Source organism: Diadema setosum, chromosome 20, assembly GCF_964275005.1.
Source record: "Diadema setosum chromosome 20, eeDiaSeto1, whole genome shotgun sequence".
NCBI lineage: Eukaryota > Metazoa > Echinodermata > Echinoidea > Diadematoida > Diadematidae > Diadema > Diadema setosum.
The window spans coordinates 11,514,918-11,540,174 of record NC_092704.1 but is presented as its reverse complement, the minus strand read 5'-3'; the positions used below and the strand labels follow the sequence as shown (position 1 = coordinate 11,540,174).

Below are 25,257 nucleotides of genomic sequence, written 5' to 3'. Positions count from 1 at the left end.
ACAATTTTGATTGCTATAAAACATTTCAAAATAGTGTTAAAATAGACTAACAAAATAGCTTATAACCAAGGGCATAAAAATCTAATAATCTATGTCTTCCCATTTTTTTTTTTTATGTAAAGTTTGTGGGGTCTAGACAGACTCTAAAGTCTAGACACTACATTTTTTTTTTTCATCAATTGTTATCTTCTTTTTTTTAGGGGGGGATTTAATTGTGCTGTGATAAAAGTGGGGATTTTTCATATATGAAAATGTTGCAAAATAGTGGCAGATTGCAGCAGAGAGCATAAAGAACCCCTAAGCTTCCAGGGCCCTAAGGCGGGCCCTGGGTCCCACCACAAGGGTTGAGCGCTCAAAGCTCAACTCAAGATGTGTGCAAGGCGTACATTATTTGGTGTCAGTTGCAAATCCTCCCTGATTTTGATTTTCAAAAGTTGGCATCTCTGCAAAACCCTGTTATAATGTCGCGATATTGCAGGCCCAAACTCTTTGTATTTCTTCTTTTCTTTTTCTACTCTGATGTAGTGACAAACCTGATATGACAATTGTAAGACAGAATTTGATAAGATCTATGAATACTAGTACTGTAATTCGGCGTTCCATGTGCATAAAAGTGTACATTTTAATACACATTGTGCGTTCATAACCAGAAGGTTCTTTCCCAAGAATTAATGGTTAAAACAATTTGAGCGCCACATGGGTTCAGATTTGGAGAGCTATATGCGAGAATTGTCATGATTTTTCAGGACATTGTTATAGCAAGATTCCCCTGCACATACCACTAAGGTCATTATAGATAAATATCTGATCACAGTGGAAAACAGCAGCCCAATGTCACAAAGAGAGTTTCAATGGCAAAACACACTTCAAATTTACCAGCCAACAGACAAAAATAAGCACAAAACAGGCATTTCATGTACCTTGCACATCCATGTGTCATTGTGCCTTCACAACTGGATGTTGCTTGTTGGCATACACAATGTGTCACTAGCATTTTTTGCACACTGAAATTTGCTCAATTCATGGATTACCAGTAGGTGTAAACAATTACCGTGGTAACCTTTTCGAATTCTGCATGACAGATGTGCACTGGCTGGCTCCGCACAAGAATTAGTCCCACTGATTCCATTGAGAAGACCAGCAGTTAAGCATACACTTGGCTAAGATGTGGCAGCGTTGCATTCAGAGCTGGGCATTTGGTCGTTGTCAAACAGCTGTAGGTAGTCTCGCTTCAGGTGTTTCCAGCTGTACTTGGAAAGTTCCACCTACAATATGATATGAGAGCAGTACAAATGCAAAGTCATTGCAATATAACAACGAAAATAATGATAAATGCTACTAAAATTAAATCAACTTCCATGCAATTGGAAATCAAGTCTTTTCATAGACGTTTAAACCCGATACATGCTCATGCACATATCAGTATACTTCACCCATTGAGGACAGACTAATTTTGCTACCACACGTATTTCCCATTGACACCTGCCCAAGTATACTCTGGACTCGTCCTCAATGGGTTAAAAGGCTTTTTGAGGGAGGGGGGCACTTGGTCTATCATGGTACATGTACTCCCCTCACATGCCATCCCCCTGAAGAAAAGGAAGAAATGGAAAAGAAGGAAGATATGACTGTAAAATATGGGTTCAGCAAACTCTTGTGTACCAATGATACAGTCTCGCATGAATGCTATCTTCATGGAACAGCTTGATCTGTGCATTGTTTTCTGATGCTTGACAGCTTTCTCTAGACCCATTGATACATGCACACTGGTGTCTGAGAACTAATTGTCCATGTATAAAGGTTACCTACCCTAATCCCCTTAATGTCTATTGAGTCACCATAGCCCTTCTGTTGGACTGAGGCAAATTGCTACACCAGAGTGTGCTTGCCAACTTTACAACTCAGTCAAGTTTGGAAGGATTTACCTGAATGCTGATGAAAAGGCTTGGCCAATTTAAGCTTGGGGTAATTACCAGTAAGTGCTTGGGTGCATAAAGGGCTATTGTGATTTCTAAATCCTCATGACAAAGGTAATTCAGCAAACACAGCCATTCATGGAATGCTTAATTTGAACATAGTCAATTAAAACTGTACATCTGGGTTTATAAACATAGGTGTCCATAATCTAAAGTCACCTATAAAAGTACTGGTACCAAATTCTGGAATAATTTCCATGATACACATGAAGCCAACGAAGCCTATGAAGCCTAGGTGTCAGTTTACTGGATTGATACTCTCAATTGTTGGACTGTAAGTACAAACGATTTCACATCCCTCATCTCTGATTTACTACTTATCACGATATGGTCCCTCGTTACCATGTCACACTACAGAAAATACTTTGATGTCATGTCAAAACGAAATTTAAGTCGTCATCTGTCAAAATGATAGCATTCTTTTCCTGGTTTAAAGGCATATGTGAAAAGTGGTTAATGACAATTTCTGGGGGTGGGGGGTTTCAGTGCTTGAAAGTTATTATCTGGTCACCTGTGATAAAACAGTTTCATATCACTATATGAAAAATGTAGTAGCATGACTTAAACGAAATGCGCTTGTCCACAACAGTCATTATGTAAAACTAAACACAGCTTATCTAGGCTTGAGCCTCAAAATAGCAATTTGCAACGTAGGGCTCCTACTTCAAAGTCTCTGAGAAATATTTCCCGAGTTTACAAATCCTCAAAGTTTGGCACAATCAACATACACATATTATATGTAAATACACTTTATAGTAAACACTCAAAAGATATGCACCAAAGTTAGGCCAAAAAAAAAAAATGGTTTGTTTGCCCTTCGCGACCGACCGAAAATCACGGAAATTTCGGGTCGCGTTTTTTTTTTTTTTTTTTTTTTTTTTTTGCTCTTTCAAGTTTATTATTTTCCACAAATTTCATCTTCTACAAATTTGTGAATGGTTTTAAACCCAAAATTGTCCATTTTAAGCTAGAGAAAGAATAAAAAAAAGTCTGAAAATGTTTGTTTTTTATCTCATCGACCCGTCGTAATTGTGTTTGGGCCGCGCGGGTCCACAGGCTACGTTTTATAGCATGCATTGCATGCTACAATGTAGCTACCTTCTTGGCTCACATGCGTGCATGCGCACGAAATCCAATCAATGCATGTATCATGCACTCAGTACAGGGCTGCACACTGCCGACCAGTTATTCGCGCTAGCTTGCGCATTGGCGCTGCTCACGCACTGCCATGCCATGCAATACAACTGCTTTTCGTTTGCTTGCGATCGGCGGTCATGCCAGACAAGAAGCATTGATAGAATTAGAAGAGCACGCATTTCTGGGTCATTTTACTCACGATCCGATCCCGGCTTCGCAGCAGCGTGGCAGTTGACATGACTTGTTAGAACTAATCTACTTGTGTCGATTTTTAGAAAAGTAAAAACATATTCGATATTCAGCGATACAGTAAATGGATCTGATTGCGTTCAGTTTCATTTTACACAGTCATTTCACAAATGAATATTTTCATTCGTTCAGAATGATCTCACAATGAAGATAGGTGCAAAAAGGATCACGAAATCGGCCCTTCCGTGTACTTTTTAAAAAACGCATGCACAAAATGTGAAGAGATAATACTAGGGAGAAAAAAAAAATCATGAAATCATCGCAGTCCCGCTTACATATTTGAGGTAGAAATCGTCCCAAAAAGGATCATGAATTCGGCCGGCCGCGTCGTACACCTTTCAAAAGCTCATGTACGAAATGCGAAGAGATTATAGAGGAGAAAAAAAAATAAAGGACACATTTGGTACGTGCATCATAAAAGATTACAGCCGAATAAAAATTCATGAAATCAACGCAATCCCGTTGAAATTTGAGGAAATAATAGGCACAAAAAGGATCTTGAATTCAGTCCTGCATGCCGTGTTGGTTATCAAAACGCATGCACAAATGCGACGAGATTATCGGGAGAAAAATAAAAAACAAATTTTTACCCTTCTGGTGCGTGCATTACAAAAGATTACATCCGAAGTAATTAATGAAATCGCCACAAACCAGCTGATATTTGAGGTAGAAATAGGCGCTAAAAGGAACGTGAATTCGGCCGTGTCGTATACCTTTTAGGAACGCATGCACGAAATGGGAAGAGATTAGCGGCAGAAAAATAAAGTACACATTTTCATCCCCTTTTGGCGCTTGCATCATATAGATTACAGCCGAGTAGTAATTCATGAAAATTTCGCAATCCCGTTGAAATTTGAGTAAACAATAGTAGGCGCAAAAAGAATCTCGAATTCGGCCCTGCATGCAGTGTATAGTTTTGAAAACGCATGCACAAAAGCGAAGAGATTATCGGGAGAAAAATAAAGAACGCATTTTCAACCCTTCAGGTGCATGTATCACAAAAGATTGCAGCCGAAATAATTAACGAAATATCGCAATCCCGCTGATATTTGATGTAGAAATAGGCGCTAAAAGGATCGTAAATTCGGCCGTGTCGTATACGCATGTACGAAATGTGAAGAGATTATAGGGAGAAAAATACAGGACACATTTTCAACCCCTTTTGGCCCGTGCAAAAGATTACAGCCGAATAATAATTCATAAAATCATCGCAATGAAGTTTGAGGAAACAATAGGCGCAAAAAGAATCATGATTTTTGGCCGTGTCGTATATCTTTTAAGAACGCATTTACGGAATGCGAAGAGATTATGGGGAGAAAAATAAAGAACGCATTTTCAACCATTCTAGCTGGTGCGTGCATCACAAAAGATTACATCCGAAGTAATTTATGAAATCGTCACAATCCCGCTGACATTTGAGGTAGAAATAGGCGCAAAAAAGTATCATGAATTCGGCCGTGTGGTACATCTTTTAAGAACGCACTTACGAAATTCGAAGAGTTTATCGGGAAAAAATAAAGGACGCATTTTCAACCCCTTTTTGGCGCGTGCATCGTAAAATATTACAGCCGAAGTAATTTATGAAATCGTCACAATCCCGCTAATATTTGAGGTGGAAATGGGCGCAAAAAGGATTGCGAATTCGGCCCTGCATGTCGTGTACCTTTCAAGAACGCATGCACAAATGCGAAGAGATTATCGGGAGAAAAATAAAGAACCCCTTGTATCGCGTGCATCAGAAAATATCACAGCTAAAATAATTCATTAAATCATCGCAATCCAACTGACCACCAAGAGCAGGTTACGCAGCAAGTTCGTGCGCTGATGTTTAGAAAAAGTCACAAACGCATTTGATACAATCTGATTTTGTTCATTATCATTTTACACTAATTCACAAACAAACATTCTAATTTTTTCCTGTCTTTATTTTTAAATTTCTTGTGCAATAAATAATGCAAGTTTTAAAAAAATATCAATCTGTAAAATGTACATGAGGGGGGGGGGTACATCCATAAAAAACAAGAAAATAAGTTTGCAAGTCATTTAATGTCTTTTATGTTGTCGTTGTTGACCGATAAATTTACTGTTCGGACCTGTAAAAAATGGTAAAACGGGGCATTTACCGGTCCGACAGAGACAGGTCGGACCGGCAGAAAAAATGGGTTAGTGTGCAGCCCTTCACAAGATGGCTACTTTTGCAGAATCCGTTACCAGCTGTCATGGCACCAAAACTGTTTGGAGTTCAGTTGCCAGCATCTCACTGGAAGGTACTTTTTTGGAGCTGTTTGCAAAATTTAACAAAGATGAACGTTATAAGTGTTTGTCAGTGAGTGTTTCTGCCTCGCGTACCGGGCCCTGGCAAGACGTAAATTTGAATGAATCTCTTGGAGTTTTGAGTGCATTGACATGGAAAAAAGGGTACCCTGTATTTAAAAAAAAAAAAAAAAAAAAAAAAAAAACCGACCTACCGACCCTCTTGGGTTTTGACAATTAAGGGCAAACAAACAATTTTTTTTTTTTGGCCTTATCTTAATGAAGGATTAACCATTATACCTCTGTCTTGCTGATTTCTTCTCAGAAGCATTGATCTACAATGTACATGGATTTCCTTACAGTTACTATAGGTATTAAAGTAGAAAATACAGAAAATAGTATAAAAAACTTTAACCCGTTGAGGACGGACTGATTTTGCTACAACACGCATTTCCTATAGACACCTGCCCGAGTATACTCGGGACTCGTCCTCAACGGGTTAATTAACAACACATACAAACTGTATGTCTGCTTTGTAATTTTGGAGACCTACTTTACCTCACAGAGATGATTTCGAGCAAGATCAGGTCGAGAGCAAAATCTTTTCAGCTTCTTCAAGAGCTGTGTTGGAGTCCTGTAGATGTACTGAGCTGTAGAGAAAGCAATCAGCAAATACTACAGGGCATAAACATACAGATGAATTCATCTTTTCAAATGGAGCCCTAGTATTGTGTGAGTTACCACACAACTTTTTTGAGAAATCACCTTAAAGAGGCCCTGAAATCCAAATGCATGTTGATTTGTGTTGATTTACATGTATGATACCCTTAACATCACTTTTGCGGTAAAACAAATATCTAGAAACATTCCATATATTTTTTAAGATTTTTTTTCTTCTATATTTCTTCAGATTACTTGGGAATGCCCACAAAAAAAAAAATCCTTCCAAACCAATATTCTTGAGATGACATCATCTATCAATCATTGCTAAAGTACTGAAATGTTTAACAAAAGACATTGGAATGCACCTTCCTCTCGACTCAGCATAACTTGCGTGTTTCTGTGATATTAATGTGACTAACAAAAGACATGGCGAGTGAACAGCGTTGTTTCACCGCAAAAGTGATGCTGAGGGTATCATAAATCAACACAAATCAACATGCATTTGGATTTCAGGGCCCCTTTAAATTCAGAAAGAAGATTAACTATTAACTCAAGCTTCAGCAAATAAGTTTTCACTCCTAAAAAAAAACGTACCTTCTTTCTGATATTTTAGACCAGAAATTATCAAAAGTAATAAAAAAAAAAGGATGGGGGGGAAAAAAACTTTCTTTTTGCCCTTACAAAAGATTAGATGAAGAATGTCATACAATTATATACATTTAACTGTAAGTATGTATGCATAGAGGCAGGATGAAACTTTAAGAGAAATTATTCATTTTCACTGCACTGGCTCGCAGTCTTTGCTTTGTGACCAAGATACTTACATGGGAATATCTCAGGATAAACAAGGCGATTCGGACACATGGGGTAACAGCCCAAATACACAGCTTCAAGCCTATACAAAACAGGATGAGAAGGAAGGTAACAAGTTTTTTTAAACAATTGGTGATAAAATTCTCTCTATATCGTTAGTTACACCTGTATGTTTACACGAACCTTCATATACATGTATGTGTATTGCAGAGAAAGTCACCATGGTTGATGTCACACAGCAGAAACACAGGTATAAGATGTACAAAACATTTTTTACTGTTTGATATTGGCAAAACATGCAGTAGCTATGGATCTATATTTCCTAAGGCCTTACTTTGTAGAAGGGTGGTAGGGTACTATCTCTTGCTGCAATGGCAAGTGCCATGGGAATGCCAAACGTCCCTGCTTCAGATTGGACATTGCTACAAGGAGATGCTATTGTAGGAAGAATTGTCATGCGATTATTCCTACATTATAATAAAATACAACATAACATTTGTGTAGCACTCTTACTTGTACTTGTTTCACAGTGCTTTACATCACATCGTCTATAGCCAACAACATTTTAGGACATAAGATTCTGTCTCTTATTGATAATGAATTAAGGGATTACACAGAATGAATGGATAAAGATGCAAGAGGCGGAGTATCAAAGCAGTGTTAACAAGTACCTCTGTTCTTCCATGGGGAGTGGTGGCTCAGTATTTCAACCCATTGAGGACGGACTGATTTTGCTACAACATGCATTTTCCATAGACGCCTGCCCGAGTATACTTGGGACTCGTCCTCACAAGTTAAAACCCTTACTGTGCTTTGTTTGCTACTTGGTACTCGTGCTGGAGTGCTTTCTTTGCTGACAGGCAAAGATTTCAGGAAACTACATTAGTTAGATTCAGACGACAAGCCTTAACCTCGAGGTTAAGCTTGCAGTTAAGGACCGTGAAGACGCACTCGGAGTTAGCTAACCTCCAGGTTTGCTCGATATTAAGAGCCACGAGAAATCTTATGGGTAGCACTCTAACCACGAGCCGCGGGGGGGGGGGGGGGGGGGGGGGTCCCCACTCGTAGTTAAGCACCGTGTGGACACAAAAATCAATGCACTCAAAGGGGCAGGAATTTAACCTCGAGGTTTCGTAACCTTGAGGTTAAGAATTATTGTCGTGTGGACGCACGTCGAAGTTAGGAGGCAAGAGCTTAACCTTGAGGTTTCCTAACCTCGAGGTTAGGGCTTGTCGTCTGAATGTAACTATTGTAATTGCCAGTTAATAGAGATTACCGAATCCCTCTAATCCCTACTCTCTCACCAAGGTCATCCTGTTGGACTGAAGCACATTGTTACACCTACAGTGGCTGTGCTAATGTACAACTACAATGTACCTGTACATGTAGGTCAGTTTGGGTGATTACTAATGCAAATGAAAAGGCTTGGCAAGTCAAAGCTGCTCTTGGTAGGTGCCTGGACGCATAAAAGAGGTGTCGTGGCTGAGTGGATAAGAGCGCTCGGCAGTGAACGACATGAGCGTGGTATGGTTCGTGGGTTCGAGCCCATGCCAAGCCCGACACGTTTGCCCTTCAGCAAGGCACTTTATCCACATTGCTGCTCTCCACCCAGGAGTATAAATGGGTACCCGGTAGGATGAGAAAGCTTATGTTGGTTGATAAGCATGTGCGCGCCTGTAAAAATGGCTGCGACTGGCTGGAATGCTCCCCAGGGAGTGGAGAATGAGCACTGTTAGTGCTGGTTGATAATGTATCCAGTGACCGGGGTAATAGTAGTCTGTAAAGCGCATTGAAACCCTGAAGTGTGTGAAATGCGCTATATAAAAACCAGCTATTATTATTATTATTATTAAAGATTTACTTTGTGGCACACGAGTAGTATGCAGTGAAGCTAGTACCTAGTAGCCAGGATTATCACCAGGAAAGAAGAAGAGTTGTAACATCAAAGTCACAAAGACAGGTATGGACTGGAGCGAGGGCATATGTGAGATGTAGCTAGAGTGGGAGGGATGGTGTGCCAATACTTCAAACTGATTAACAGCACACCTTCAGAACAACCATGATCATTTCTCAGAAGCGAATCAATATTATTACTACATGCATCTCATATATTTCCAGTGTAAGGATGCAATCAAATACTACAAAAAGCAAAAACATTAATTGCTTGTGATTTGCTTCGCTGCATGTGTTTGTTTGTGCACTGGGCCAACATCAGTGAACTTCACTTGTCTGGCATTTTGCAGATGAGGGCATTTCTATGCATATTAAGAAAATTAAAAAAAAAAAAGAAAAAAGAAAAAAAAGAAAAATCCTGGTTCGTTACTTTTATATTCAAACAGGACTTACATGTATACTCCTCTTTCACAGTGTGGTACATTTAAACCCTCTTGCCCATCTGAGGAAAACTCTAGACATTATGCACACCCAATGGTACAACAAAACTACAAACTATCAATTGAAATTAACTAGGGGTGTTTTTTTTTGGGGGGGGGGGTTGTGTTTGTGTGTGTGTGTGTGTGTGTGTGTGTGTGTTTTCTTTTCTTTTTTTTTTCTTCTTCTTCTTCTTCTTTTTTTTTTTTTTTTTTTGGGGGGGGGAGCAGTCTTCTAGACTACATCTTTCCCTTACTGTGTTCCAGAAATCACTTTTCCTCACATTGCTACTCCAAAGAACTCATGGTGGGCAGTAGAAATGACGACATCAGCCACGGACAGGACATTGTAGTAGTCCTGCTTGCTGGGCAGGTAGCCCCAGTGAAGAATGTGACTGGAAATCCTTTCCCTCGCTTCTGCAAACACAGCTGAGAATCGGAAAGACAAGACAAAAGTTGACAAAGTGTATTCAGACCTTTTGAATTCTAACTGCTCATGAAACAATACTGAAACATTGAAATCAGGCAATTAGCCTGGTACTAACATGACTCTAAAATGGAGGCCAGTGAGTCTCTATAAAAAAATCACACACAAGTAATTTTGTAAAGAATATTTGTGGAGGAAGCCTACCTATGCCATTACAGCATACAATAAATACACACATTGTAGCTGCAGCAAAGGAAAACATTCTAAAAGAATATCAAAGCATTTTTTTTCTTTATTTAGCATATTCACGTAATGTATACTGATAAAAAAGCACAGCACTGCTGTGTCCTAACTATTGTGTGTTGCTTTGTATTTGTTTTGTGTGTGTACATGGTTTTGTTTATAACATAGCTTCTTAAGAAAACTCTGTAAAAATGCAAGGGGACAGCTCAGTACTTCGATAGATTGTGAGCGAAAGGCCCATTTACTTACGTGGAATTTCTTGATACGTCTCGCCGAGGACCGACACATGAAATTCACATCCTGCATCATGGAGTTGAAAGAGAATGTCAAAGAGCTCTTCTGGGTTCTTGTCATGTTCCCTGAAATGAGAACAGGACCAGAACATCAAACGTTTTGATCAGTTTTTGCAGTATTCTAGAGGTTGACGATTTAAAGGAAACCCACATCCAAATACAAATTTGGATTGAGTGAAAGTAGCATTATTAGGATATCATTTGAAGTTTGAGGAATATCAGACAGTCGATTCAAAAGTTATGAAATTTTAAAGTTTCAGTGCAGTCACTGCCAGATACGGAGACTACTACAGTTCATGACGTCACGTCATTGTGGACAATGACGAGAGAAGATTCCACAAAATTAAAATTTTCAGGGAAAGTACGCATTCCATCCAACATGCTACTGACATTCCCTCTGCTTTCTGAAAGAGGCAATCAAAGTGCTCTTTCATAATGCTAGGAAAGTGAAAATGAATCTAATTTTCTGTTATTGTCCATAATGATGTCATGAACTGTAGTAGTCTCCTTGTCCAGCGATGGCGGCACCGAAAATTCATAAAGTTCATAACTTTTGAACGGGAATGTCCAATTTTCCTCAAACTTTCACTGATGAGTTCAACTAATATTGATTGCTTTCACTCAATCCACATTTACATTTGGGTTTTGGTTTGCTCTAAAGCTGTGACAGTAGTACAAGTAGCAGCAGGAGTAACAGTAGTGTCAGGATTTATAGTAGTGATCATAGTAGTAACAGTAAATTAGAGTAGCTAAAGCACTGCATGAAGTGGGTGTGGTAAACAGAAACAAAAGCAGTAGTAGTAAGTAGGTTCAGAGAAGGTGCAAAATATAAGCTTTTATCAGGTGCCTTTGTGCGTAACACATAGCATGTATCTTGCAACAGTCCTACATATATGTGACCATGCATCTCAAAAGCAACAAAAAGTTGCACCACTTTATTTTATGTGAGGAGTCCAAAAAAAGTGAAACGGATCAACCTAGTCTATCTTGAGTTTTTCACAATTTGAGAAATAACTATTCCTTTTCTACATTATTCTTACTTTTGGGATCATATGTCAAATGGGAAAGCGTGTTCTTAGCAATTGTTTATAACACTTTCCTTCACAGAGTAGCATGATTAGGTACACATATACTTATGAGTCTCCTTTCCATTTCTTAAAAATCCTTTACATGCATTTCCTTTGTTTCAACTCGAACTAGAAAAGCACTCTGAGAGAGCAAACCTCCGTCACGCAGCTACTTTCCATTATGATCTTGCTCTTCCCAAAGAGATTTTTCTCCTCTCCACCACTGGGGAAAAGTTCTTTGGGCTTTTCCATAGAGATCAGTGATTTACACCCATAAGTATACATGTTGAAAAATCGCCTGATTTTCCAATATAGAAGCCTTTGTTACATCATAAACCCTCAGCTGCACTGCGGTAGTGCGCGCCTCGCCCTAGCAGAAACTAGAGCATGCACTTCAGTGCGCGATTGAAAACCTCAAAAATGTGCAGCTTGAACTCCCAAGTTCTTGACCTACCTGTCAAAATATCAAAAATCCTTCATAAATTCCCAAAAAATTCTCAGATCACTACCAAAATTTAATCATTTGTTACTTGTGTCATTCTCAACCTTTTCTGTAAGTTTCATCCAAATCGGTTAACTACTTTTTGAGTTATTTTGCACAAGGACAAACAAACAAACCAATGTTAAAACGTTAAACATAACATCCTCCCTTGGCGGAGGTAATAACTTTTAAAAAGATAAAGCTAATGCTTTGAAAGTTGGCATTAATCATGGACAGAACATGCTCATTTATAGAGCATGCTCAATTGCACATCTGATAATCCCTTCATTGTTGTCACTGCGGTGGCTTACATCCTGTATTTTGCCCCATTCAATGTACAGCTAGCACGGCTTGGTAAGATTAAACGCTTGAATAGACTCTATACTTCTTTTCTCAGTTCACACTTCTCCAGAGTGTGCTTTCTTTTCATTATTTAGATGTTTATTTAGAATGTCCATTTGAATAGGGTTATACATCATTTTGAAGCTTAGTGTCTGCTCTTCAGAATCTGCCCTTCACTAAAAATTCATGTCTGGTGACTTTTTGTTGGTGTTGTGATGCAGGGTCATATATGGGCACTTGCAGTCACACTGCAAATACCTTAGCACACAAGCCATACAAATACACACAAAAGCACTCACAAATCAACTACAATAAATCTTCAGGAGTGGAGGGAGAGAAAACACACAGAAGGAGGGGGAGAAGAAGCAGAGGTAGCATCAACAGCAACTGCAACAACAACAACCTACCAGCGGTGTGGCCAGACAATGTGCAGAGGTCTTGCATCCGACGAATGGACAACTTTTTCCTCATCCTGAGTACAATAGGAGAAGCGGCTGCCACAACACTGTCCTTCCTTCAGCGCATCACTATGGCAACTGCCTCCAGCACCTCCTCCCGTGTCCTCATCATTGCCACCACTGCATCGCAGCCCAACGGAGTCCCCTATGCTACGCACAGTTATCTGACTTCTCTGCATACTATCTTGTTCATGTCCATGGACATCACAGACACAACTGCTTTTGCTTTCTTTCTCCTGTACTTCACTTTTTTTATTGCTCACATCCATGTTCCCATTTTGAGTGCCTCTACCACTGCAGCGATCAGTGTTTGCTGGAGGGTTATCCTCGCTTTCCTCGTTTTGGCCAGTTTGACCATCGTGGTCACCACGAGGACTGGCTGTTTTTGCTTCTAACCAAATAGAGATTGGGTCTGAGGTCACTTTACCTCCTTTCTTCTGTTCAACAGCTATTTCTGATTTGCCAAGTCTAGCCGCCACCGACACATATTCACGTTTGTCATCCTGCGGTGGCAGCGAAGTCGATGTTGGGGCCGAGGGCGCTGCTCGCTCTACGGATTCCCCGTCGGGGAAGTTGATGGGAAAGGAGACGACCTTGCACTTTGGGCGGATCTTGTCTGCGAGACCACGAGGGCGGTCTGGCATGAGCTTCATGAACGAGGCGATGGAGGCGAGGAAAGACTCCTGGTTGTATGACGAGTTGAAGACGACAGTATCTGCAACAAGACTGTAAGCAGAACTAAAGTTCCATGAATTGATATAAAACCATACATTCAACCTCACCTAAAGTTGACCTCACACAAGTTGAAGGAAAATTCTTGCCCGGACGGATCTTATACCCATGTTTTGATTTTATTGCGCAAGTCAAAATTCACATCAGATAAAAGGTATTCTTTGGTCACTTTTCAAAAACAAATCTAACCAGAAATGTCACAGGGTAGGAGTGTACAGCCTATGTCTAGCCATCCTGGAACTACAATTGGCCTGAATCACTTACACTTTCTACCGACCAGAAAGTCATCACTGTCAGCAATGTCATGTAAATTGGGAAGTGTTGTACTTGGGGAAATATGAACACCATCACATTTTTATGGAAACAAGCACAGAAAAACAAAACGAAAATCATTATAACCATACTTATACTCAATGTTTCATTTGCATATTTTTTTTTAGAACTTAACATGATATCTTAGTAAATTTTCTGTACTTCCAAGATTTTTTCATATTTTCCATGGAGTGGGGAGCTCAAGTTATGGACATTTTTAATTCATTGTAACCCACTGCATGCTGTAAGAATTAGAACCAGTACTGGGTGTAAGGCAGAAGCTCTGTGGTCTAGCAGATACTAAGCCTGTCTGGTGATCTGGAGGGCGTTAGTTTGAATTCACCCGGAGTATGTATGCCCATGATTTTTTTTTTTTTTTTTATCATGCCTACTACTAAAACACTGAATAATCTGTGCTCAATTATGTCCATGAGGGCCAATCAGTTCCAATAAAGGACAACTCGACACAAGAATTCAATAACTTGAACTTTAATTCTAATTTGAAATAAAAACTTTAAACAAAAAAAAGTGAATTAAGCCATTAGAATTCTACACTTTGACATGCTAACTATCATAAAAAGCATTTTATAATATCATGCTAAAGATCAAAATCTGCTCTACGAATATCGGAAATATTTACACGATAGCAGTGTCACCCACTATTAGAACTCTTCCCAGCTCTTCCACTGTCTGTCATCATACTCACCAAGATATGATCTGGTTGTAGCCATACTGGAAGTCGCGATCCTGCTGCTTTCGCACCGGGTAGACCAGCTGATTTTCGTGGAAGTAGAGCACTTTTCTCAGGCAGGCAAGATCTGGTCGCAGGGCCACGAGCTCGGCAAGATTGAGGACGGAGCTGGCAAACAAGAGCCTGTTGAGAGGAAGAACGCAGGCGTGTGTGTTCTGAGCTGCTCTAAACTCTGCACACTTTCAGTGCCACTTGAAAACCCATGGCATTGCACACAATGTTCAAAGTCCCTGACACAGAAAGCTTCACTGTATTTTATTACCAAAGCAGAGACTCCAACTCTCCCATTTTCGACGGGAGATCTCCCGCCGAAAACCCATTTTTTTCAAAATCTCCCGTTCTCCCGCTTGAGATTTGATTTATCCCGCCCTGGCTCTGTGTCTCCCGGTGGAAAGGATTTCTTACTTATTGCTATCGTATATGATGAAAAAAAATAAGCCTTAGATAGCACCAGAGAACATCTAGAACCCTAGGAACTTTGCGCTTCGCACACATCAACTTGGAGTCTCCCGTTTTCTAGGGGTTTCGGGCGGGAGAATCTCCAGATCAGAAGGTGATTGGGGTTGGAGTCTCTGCCAAAGAGGTAAAATTATAGATTCTTAAAAAAACAAACAAACAAACAAACAAACTGTGGCCCCTAATCTTGTGAGCACAAGAAATATTACACACTAACCTCATTTTTCATAGCTTACATTCTCGCCAAGCTTAATTTGGCAAATACATGTATGTACATATCATTCAACATATTTTTTATCATCTTAACTCAAAGACTCTTATAATTTCTCCTTGATCGTGATTATCAAAACTCTACCATATTTTTTTTTTTTTTTAAGCAAAAAAGCTGCTGAAAACTGCTTATCCAATAGTGGCAAGCCAATGGAGTAAAATGGAGTCAAAAGGGGCCTGAGCTTTCAATCCTTGCAGAATATTCGTCAGAGAAAAAATGACAAACAGGCAAGGAAAGCAATCACATATACGACATATAAGGACTACGCACAACAAGAACAGTCAGGGATGGGCTATAGGGACACAGAACAAAGAAAACGAAAGGCGAGGGTGGGAGGTCATGGGCAAGGAGCCCAACAGGTAAAGGGAGGGGGATTAGAGCAGGAGGGTGGACAAACAAAAGGCAGAGGAGGGTCAGTGATGATCCTGAGGACCATGGGGGCAACAATTGCAGGAAAAGGATGAATAGGGAGGAAACATCAAACAAGATAAGAAACAGAGGGATAAAGAAAGGAAAAGAGTGAAATAGCAACAGCAAGGGGAAGGGGGGGCTGAGCAAAAAGTGAGCCCTAAAAAGGTGTACCAAGAGGAGGCAACAAAATGACAAAATGAAAGTGAGAGTCAACCAACAAATGCATGTAAACAAACATATCAAAGTATATGTTTGTTGCGCTGCGATGATAAGCTGCACTTTAAATGATAGCGCAGCTTACGTTCCAGGGAAGCAGAACAATGGCGTGCCCTTGAGCACAATGCTCCCTTCCACTAACAGTATATTAATAGGCATGCACTGCAGCGCTAGGTCTACTTTGCCAGACGAAGGCCAGCAGATCTCGCGGCCGAAATGTCATATTCATTCTTTCGTGTTTACCTCGCTTCGTGGGACAAAAGATCAGCTTTATTTCCTTCAGTTTCTACCACGATGATGAACATCTTCCATACAATATCAAAGGTTATGTACACAATAATGATAATAATGATAGCAATCCACAATAATGATATTGACAAAAGAAATTAAGATAATGATAATCAAAGCACATTTAATATGAAACGAGACATGAAAACTCGTCACATTGAGGACGAGTTAGGTGATACGCTTGTGGTCATCAGATGACAGTCATCTGTGATCGACAAAGAAAAGAATGTGATATAGGCACCTTAAAGTTATATTGAGCGTGCTTGCGAAACCGTTTTTGTAACCACTCGGCCACGAGTCATCCACGGAAATGGTAAGACAAAAAAAAAAAAAAAAAACCAATGTATAGATATAACAGGGGGAAAGTCAATGCCCACTCAACTAACGTGGCCGTGTGAACATCTATTGCATTGCTAGACGGAAAAGCGGCCTTGTAACGACTGAGGTCGCTATGCCATTTCTGGCAACTTGGAAAAAATACGTCCCGCAGACATAAAACCTATAATCGGCTGGTTTTGATACCTTGCCTTTAATCATAATTTTCAGTGTAATGACGTCATCAAATTAATAAACAATGACATCGTCTTGAAAGACAATTGTTCAAAGTACAACACCTCAGTCGTCGTCATTACATACTATGATCGGTTTGACAAAGTCAACCTGCAAAAGTTTGCTGCAGTCGAAGCAATGTGGTCTCCAACACACAAAGAAGAGGGATATGGCGTGTGTGTGTGTCTGTGTGTGTGTATAGGTGCGTTTATATACGAACGTGATTTCTACATGGACGAATATGTAATACAAAGTTGAGGAAAAAAACAGTAAATAGCTAAGTATTTTGTTTCGTGATCTTGTGGGGTTCGAACCAGCAACCTCACGTCTCTGAAACTCGGCTTTAACCACTCGGCCATACGTCTCGACAAGAAAATATGGGGAACATTATGGACTTGAAAGACAGTTGTTCAATATATAACACATTCCTCGTACGTTGTCAGTTTGCTATTGACATGACGATCTATCACATGAATATGAGGCAGGTATTATAACCTGTATGAAATTATTATAGGCATGGTTATCAAATTCCCCTAAAATTTCCTTATAATTGCCTTATTTTTACACACAGTTATGCTATCCCTTTAAACTCGTCACAGTTTAATTAGAATCATTAACATCATACATTAGTACCATATTCAGTTCCATAGCTGATCACGTTTGCTAATTAATTAGGATTAATTGTCTAGAATGTGTCATATGGCCAACCTGTATACACACGTATACACACACACACACAATGCTAAATGTATGTATCAAACATCTGTAACACAACTTTGAACTTACTGTAGGAATTATCGCTGCACTTATCATTCATACTTTTTATCACCATCTGAAACTCCACAAAAACCACTAATTGACAAATAATCATCAATACAGAAGACTGACTTAAAGGAACAATGCAAATACCTTTTTTACAATGTATAGCTTGTTACATGTGTAAATCAGCACAAAGTAACCACGACTACATTGTGTTACTGAATTGATATGAACAAATTTCATTTTGTTACAATATACTATATCAGTTTAAAAAGCCCAGCCTGCAAAATTTTGCAGCAGTCGAAGTAATGCAGTCTCCAACGCAAAACAAAGGTATACTGTGTGAGTGTGTGCGTATAGGTGTGTTTACATGCAAACGTGTTTTCTACATGGACGAAGGTGTAGTACTCCATTGAAGAAAAAAAAAAGTTAAAAAAAATAATTATTTTCTTTCGTGCTCTTGTGAGGATCGAACCCGTACGTGTGCAACCTCATGGTTTCTGAGACGACGCCTCTAACCGCTTGGCCATTCGTCTCGACGAGAAAATTAGAGGAACGTAAACTTATGTACGTGAAAGATGAATCAGGAATCGTTTCGTCCGCATTCCATTCTCATTTTCAGTTTTAAATTGCAAAATTGTCAACCTCATGAGGATATTTCAAAGAATAAAATGCATGATTACTGCAGATTATTGTCACAGCTACAACATACTTAAGTTTCAGAGGAAATGAAGCAAAATCAGCTGAGATAAAGGTGCTTAAACGTTGTCAAGTCAATGCATGGTTTCTAAAAAAATCACCTCCCATAGACATAACACGTAAACTTGTCCGATTTTGCGTCTTTACCTTTAAACACAATTTAAAGCATGATGACGTCATCAAATTTCAAAACTATGACATGGACTTGAAAGGCAAATGTTCAAAGTACAACATATCTGAATTTGGGATAATATTGAGCTTAAACAACAGAGATACGAGCAAATGAAGGTCAGAAACAGTACCTTAAAAAATTTAATTCCACTTTTTTTATTTCAGATGATGATATGATGACGTCATAATGTATTCATGGAGATATTGATGCTTGAAACGTTATTTCCAATTCATATGTTTTTGTAATATGCAATAAAAACATAGGGTAACCAGACGTTTTAAAGAGCTAGATGGCGAAATAAACAAAGACATGTTTTTCACTATATTTGCACATAGACGCGCACACGAAATTTCAACTTTGCCGCCAACGCATTCCTTTGTTATAGGTCAAAATTGATCGGAAATCAATGGATATTGTTACTTAATGTATCAGGAATCCAAATCTGTCAAAAAATGTGCATTTTCATGTTGCTTACGCGCACTACGCGCGAAAATGTGCGGACGGACGCGAACGCGCGAAACGCTTAGAATTGTCTGAAACTTCGAGATTTCCCATTGGTAAGTTGTTTTGAGCCTTTTAAAAGTTTGACGCGCGCGTACGCGCGCGTAATAATGTCCTAGGTAATTAGCATTAAAATGTAAGATAGAGCGTGACCTGAACTTAATGTCCACCGAAAATGATACAGAAATTACCTTTATTTATGAAGTTATGATCGATCATGTAACATGGTCCGAAAATCACAAAATGGCGCCTAGATGACGTCATAGACATGTTACTGTCATGAAAACCTTATTGTGGCTAGATATTGTCATGAGACATGTTCCCTGAAAATGTCATGTCATTCTGTAATGTCACTCTTGAGATATTGATGACACAAAATTGTCCAGAAAGAAAGAAGAATAAAAAGAAATAAAGAGAGATTTTGACAATCACAATAGGTGATACGCTGATAGCGTATCACCTAAAAAGGGGGACACAAAATACAAGGGAGAAAAAAAATGTATATGTTGATAAGCACGCATAAATGGACATTTTTTTTAAAACTACATTGTACATGTATGTGATCTTTGACTTCACACCCTTGATTCCAAGAAATTCTTCTCTGAATCAATAATAATTAGAATTCAGAATTTTCTGCTCACTTAAAGCTGTGGTTGGTAGGAATCTCAGAAGCGAAATACAGGGCTGATGTCCGTGCTCTCCAGTGCCACTTGGAGGCTGGGAGTGTGAACAAGGTGGTGCAGGGAACGTTCTCCTGTAGGAGATCAATGAGCTGCCTGTGAGACCCTCCATAGAAAGGTTCCAGGAGAAGGATACGGGGTGGGCTGTCACGTTCACACTGCACGCTGGATGCATGCTTTGCAGCCATCGAGGGAAGCGACCTCACCTAGCTTTGCATAGAGGAAACAGCACAAGAAAGATAAATCCCAAATACAATTGTACAGGTCAGTGTGTGGACATCTCATACACAGAAACACTTACTCTGCTAGCGCACCGTCAGTCACAAATTCAAATGCTCAGAAGTCCTTGTTCAATGTAAACGTGGGTTTGAAAAGATTCTAAAGGCAAAAAGACAGTAGTTTTGGATCAAGAGGACCACTAGCTCCTCGGGGCCATCTCTATGGCAGTGCTTCCCACCTACACAACCAGCACTACTCAGTATTTCTACAGGTCGCCCCCCCCCCCCCCAGCTGAATTGGCACCAACTAACGATGTCATATAATTACACTTTTTCCCCCTTCACTATGGTGTACAAGTGTGAAATGAAAATTCAAAAAGTAAAAAATGAAAGCTAAAAAGATGAAAATGAATCCACATTTAATAAAAAAACAAATTAACCAAACTTAAGACTTAGCACAATTCACATTTGGTGAGGAGGGGTCATGAGGTACAAATGCAGAACCTACAAAGACATCAAGCTGTAAAAGTTAAGGTAGTGTAAAATCTCTCTGACTGCTTATCACATCAAGCCAACAAAATTTGTGTTAAATCACACCACAATGAGGCTATGATTCTGCCTGCACTTAATACAGTATTATTTTGTAAATGATATCTGAATGGTAACCAATATCTATGGTGAAACTTCATTGGCCAATGATCACAACGCCGACGACTTTGAAAAAATGATGCCTACGGTGTATGACTCACCTCTGCTCCATGGGTGAGACAAAAACAAAAAAAGCAGGTTCAATGTTAATGCCAGCAATGGAGCGCTATGGTAAAACAAATGTTGAACTAACAATAGTGCCATAATAGCTGTGTCGATAACAACCTACACTGTAATAACGTCACTTAGGGTTAGGGTTAGCTTTTGTAGACTTAAATGTGCACAATAAACATAAGGGCATTTCCACGGTAACTCACGTTACATTTTGAACTCAAAAGTAGGTCGTTGAGATCAATATCCTTAAAACCTAATTAGTGATATGAGTTACTATATGTGAATGAGTATCATGCACCTCCATCCTACCTCACAGCAACATTACATCCACAGACTCTTATGAGAACTATGAGAAAAAACACTACAAATGTTGGTAACTCACGTTACATAATTTAGACATGCAAAAATTTGGCATGTCTTATATTCAAAAGTTTCCTCAAACAAGAAACAGAGAGACTTTAAAGTCTATTGTGTCAAAGTCATGGACTAACAACATACATCACCGATTATGGTAAAAATTCAAATTGTCTTACATTCTCCAGGTATCGTCATGTGAAGCGGTAACTCACGTTACGATAACTCACGTTACAGTTTGTCCACATGATCACAAGACGATTTTTTGTCTTCATAATCCAAAGAAAACTTACCAAGACAACTTTACATTTAGAATACCAACTTGAAGATAAATTTCATTTTTAATTGAGTCGTGTTCCAAGCTTTCATTTGTACTGAGACAAAAATTGTATTCAACAAAATGATATGAAACAGAGTCTATTTCATTAAATTACACTCTTTTCCAGTTAACAAATGCATCAGAAATTGAAGATTTGATTGAGAATTTGATTTGATTGTTTGTTTTTTTTTTGATTTTACTAAATGGATTTCAGGCTATCTAGATAAAACAAGTCATCCATAAACTATTCCATTTAATACACTGAGTCACGAGACTAGAGACCTGTCCATGTAGTCTGTGGAGAGTTTAAAGGTTCAGAAATGAATATTTCAATAAATCTTTTAACTTTTAAACAATGCAATTTATATTCCAATTATTTGATAATTGTTTGAATTACTCAATAATCAATTGTTTGTATGTTTGATTTGTTTACAAATTCTTATACCAAACTGGTACAGAAATTAGAATTGAATTACAGAAACTGCAGATAAATTTTAGTTATCTGCTACCAGTATTGATCAGTTTAATAAAACATGTTCATAAATGTTTAAGCCTTAAAAAACAATGGTTTTGGTCTATGAAATGTCAAGTACCCATTATTTAAATTGTACATACATGTAAAAAGTATACCAGTATCTTCTAGAGTAATCAAGCAGACTGAAGCAGTAAATCCCAATGAAAAACATGAATCAATAGTAAATATTTTGTGATCAGGAGGCTAACTATTAATATCACAAAATGTTGATAGTTTGCTTTAAGGCACATTTTTGTACATGACTGTCCAGCTCTTAAAGAAAATGTCTGATAATGAGGTTCACATTCAACAGGTTTTTGGTAATAGATCAGCATGTAAAGTAAATTACAGAAAACATGGAAAAGTTTCATTGTAGGATTTTGCAACAATATAGCTAAAACCTCAGAGTAGGATAGTATAAAACACATTTAAAAGCGTGTCAAATTCACAATGTTCAGTTCTCAAAAATCTCAGAAAAAACAGCAGGAAGCGAGCTCCAATCTTAAAATTCTGTTCATACATGTAAATGTTTCAGCCTCATAAACAATGGCTTTGGTCTATATAGGTAGGTATAAACTATGAAATGTCAAATAGTAATCACTTGAATTACAAAAACTTTTCAAGAATAATCATGCAGTGATTATCCCAATCAGGAGGCTATTAAGAGTTATCACAAAATTTTGATAATTTGCTGGAACAAGGTCCATGCAGCTTTAGAAGAATTGCAGGCTTTCAAGTGGCCCTACTTTTCCTACTTTTTCCTACTTTTTTACTGCTGTCCCTACTTTTCCTACTTTTTTGCTCAAAATCCTACTTTTTCCTACTTTTTCCTACTTTTTTGGTGAAAAATCCCGCAAAAAAAAAAAAAAAAAAAAATGTGCAAGGCAACCCGGTACTTGAATAGTTTATATTCAGAAATGATGAGTAGACTCTAGTTGCAGATTCTTACTGGTGGGGAGAGCCTCTTCAGCATGAAAGAGGGATAACACAAACCAATCAACCACAAGACTGCTGCCAGCCTCAGTTTTTGCTCCTGTGCAGATGTGATTGATCCCACTTATATTGCAGCCTAGGACTTGGAGCAGCGCTCAACAAGCTCTCATCATCGCTCAAAATTACCAGGTAAGCTTGCCATATACTTAAAAGTAGAATTTGACACGTGACTTCCAAAGAATACAACTGAGGAAAAATGCTGCCTACAGCCAGTTTTAATGGATGTAGAGTTCAAGCATATCATGTCTAATGCATGTGCTGGAATGCAAATCCTCAGAAACCAGAAATTTCCTTTGCTAAAATATGGTTTACTACGTAAATCGTAAAGGTCATGTCAAAACAAGAAATGACACCTTCAGATCCCCTTTGCCTGAAATCCTTCAATAATATATGTTTTGATAATAATTAACAGTGATTGCAATATGAAAAACTTAATATAAAAGTAAGTGTTTCACCACAGAAACTAGATCTGGTTGATGTGAGGATGAGTTATTCCCAAGAAAGCATGGATTGGTAGGGACCCATTTGTATGAATACTGAGGCTAATACTTGCATATTACTGAGGCTAAATCAAAAGCACTGCTCCCAAAGGTAAACTGGACCTTTAACATGAGACATATGACTTGTGATATCTATTTGAATCATGGGCAGATGGTAGATATGACTACTAAAAACCTTAATTCATCTGAAGGTAAACAGCTGAGGAAAGTTAGTTGCTGAAAAATCAGATGAACAAAAAAGAAATGTTTAATTAACAGATCCCACAAATTGTTAACAAGGAGTGAGAACAACAGTAATTACTTAGCCATCGTGAAAGATAAAGACTAATAGAGCAGAAACCTCTTTATGGACAATCTTAAAAGTTGATGGCGTGTATACATCTTGCAAGTATTGTTTAAGAGGTTGAATTGCATCGTAGGTAAGACATTCTACCTCAAAGAACTTAAAAGAAAGTAGGAAATGGAGGAACTTCACAGAAAACGAACACAAAAATAATAATTCAGTAACGTTTAAAGATTGATTGAAGTTTAAACCATGAGACTTTGAAGTTCACTTCCTGACGACACTTACAAACTATCAGGAATATGTAGAGAGAAAAACCATCTAGAGCATTTAGGAAAGATAATGAATGCATATTCCACAAATAAGAGCAAGTGTGTGGATGTTTTAAGTTGAACCGCCAAGAACAGTTTGTTAAGTTTGGAGGAAACAACTTGCAGAAAAAGTAGAAGCCATGATGTCTTTTTATTCCACAGATCTTGCAAATTTTAGTTAACGCTGAACATCTTTTTATTACCCAGCTAGTTTGAACAAGATGTGAGAAAATGGTAGAACAGAAATCTTGTAATGAAAGTAGTCAAAGTGTGATGAGTCATTTGAAGTGACATATCCAAAATATTGAACCGTCTGAAAGAGTCTTGGTAAAATGTGAGACAGGGAAACTTTTTAAAGAAGAAAAAAGTGAATGGATGGATGTGTATGCCAATTGTGTCAACATACAAAACTGTAAGTTGAAGGTGAAAACCAACAGAACAGTGGAGAGTATCAAAATTGAAAGGGCACAAATACACTGTATTTAAGGGGGGGGGGGGGAATGGGAACTGCATGGTAAATATACAGATTTTCTAGAGTGTATTTGCTCTCAAACAACCAGAGAAATCAGAGAAGCTAGCAAGGACTAAAATGATAATGACAGTCACTGTTTATTTATTCTCCAGATCTTGCAAAGAGTAGTTTATAAGATTAACATGCTGAAATACTGAGCCAGCAAAATATCTGGAGAATGAAAAGCAGAATCTCAACCATGCAAAATTTCAAAGGCGGAAGGATGTAATATTCTCAAAATATATGAAGAAGTTTGATTTCAAGAATATTGAATGAACTTAAAAGTGCCTGGAATAATTGCAAAATGGAGAATCTTCTTGAAAAGGTCAAATAGCTGTATGTGTATTCAACAAAAAGGGTCATGATGAGCTGAAAAAACAGTTGAATGTAAAGAACTATTAACTATCTCCAGTAAATGTGGCAAATATTGCAAACAGTAGTAAGTCATTGGAAAGTACAGAATGATTATTTTCTACACCTCTTTCTAAATTAACAAATGTAAGTTGATTCAAGAATTGAAGGAATCTAGCATCAACAGAACACCAAAGAAATGAAAACATATTTATTTGTTATCTACAGAAAATTATCAAAATATAGAGTCATTTTTGCTCCCTATAAAGTCGGTAAGACTACAGATAGTGAGAAACAAAAAGCAGTATGTACATGTATGCTCCTCACATCTTGTAAAGTGGAGTCATTTGGTTATATTGCAGTGTTATGTTACTCTACATGCAAGAATACTACATTTCCCTGATGCTGAAATGTAAAGTATTTACTTTTTTTCTCTCTCTCTCTTTGGATATTTTGTGTTCTATTGGTTTAAGTGTTTTAAATTGAGCTTGCCTTGTGTTTCCATCTATATCATATGATTATGAAGATAATCTATATCACTTGAAATTCAGTTGTGGACACTGTGCCATAAAC

General features: G+C 38.3%; 1 protein-coding gene across 1 annotated transcript; it reads right to left on the bottom strand.

Moving 5' to 3' along the window:
* Window positions 1-1,152: 1,152 nt before the first annotated feature.
* On the bottom strand, window positions 1,153-19,756 carry LOC140243404 (tRNA-queuosine alpha-mannosyltransferase-like). Its single transcript, XM_072323084.1, has 8 exons — window positions 19,530-19,756; window positions 14,522-14,689; window positions 12,721-13,497; window positions 10,380-10,489; window positions 9,745-9,889; window positions 7,103-7,173; window positions 6,174-6,265; window positions 1,153-1,265 (listed from the first exon to the last, which is right to left on the bottom strand). The coding sequence occupies exons 1-8, from the start codon at window positions 19,754-19,756 to the stop codon at window positions 1,161-1,163; spliced, it is 1,695 nt and encodes a 564-aa protein (XP_072179185.1). The 3' UTR covers window positions 1,153-1,160.
* Between the last annotated feature and the right edge of the window lie 5,501 nt (window positions 19,757-25,257).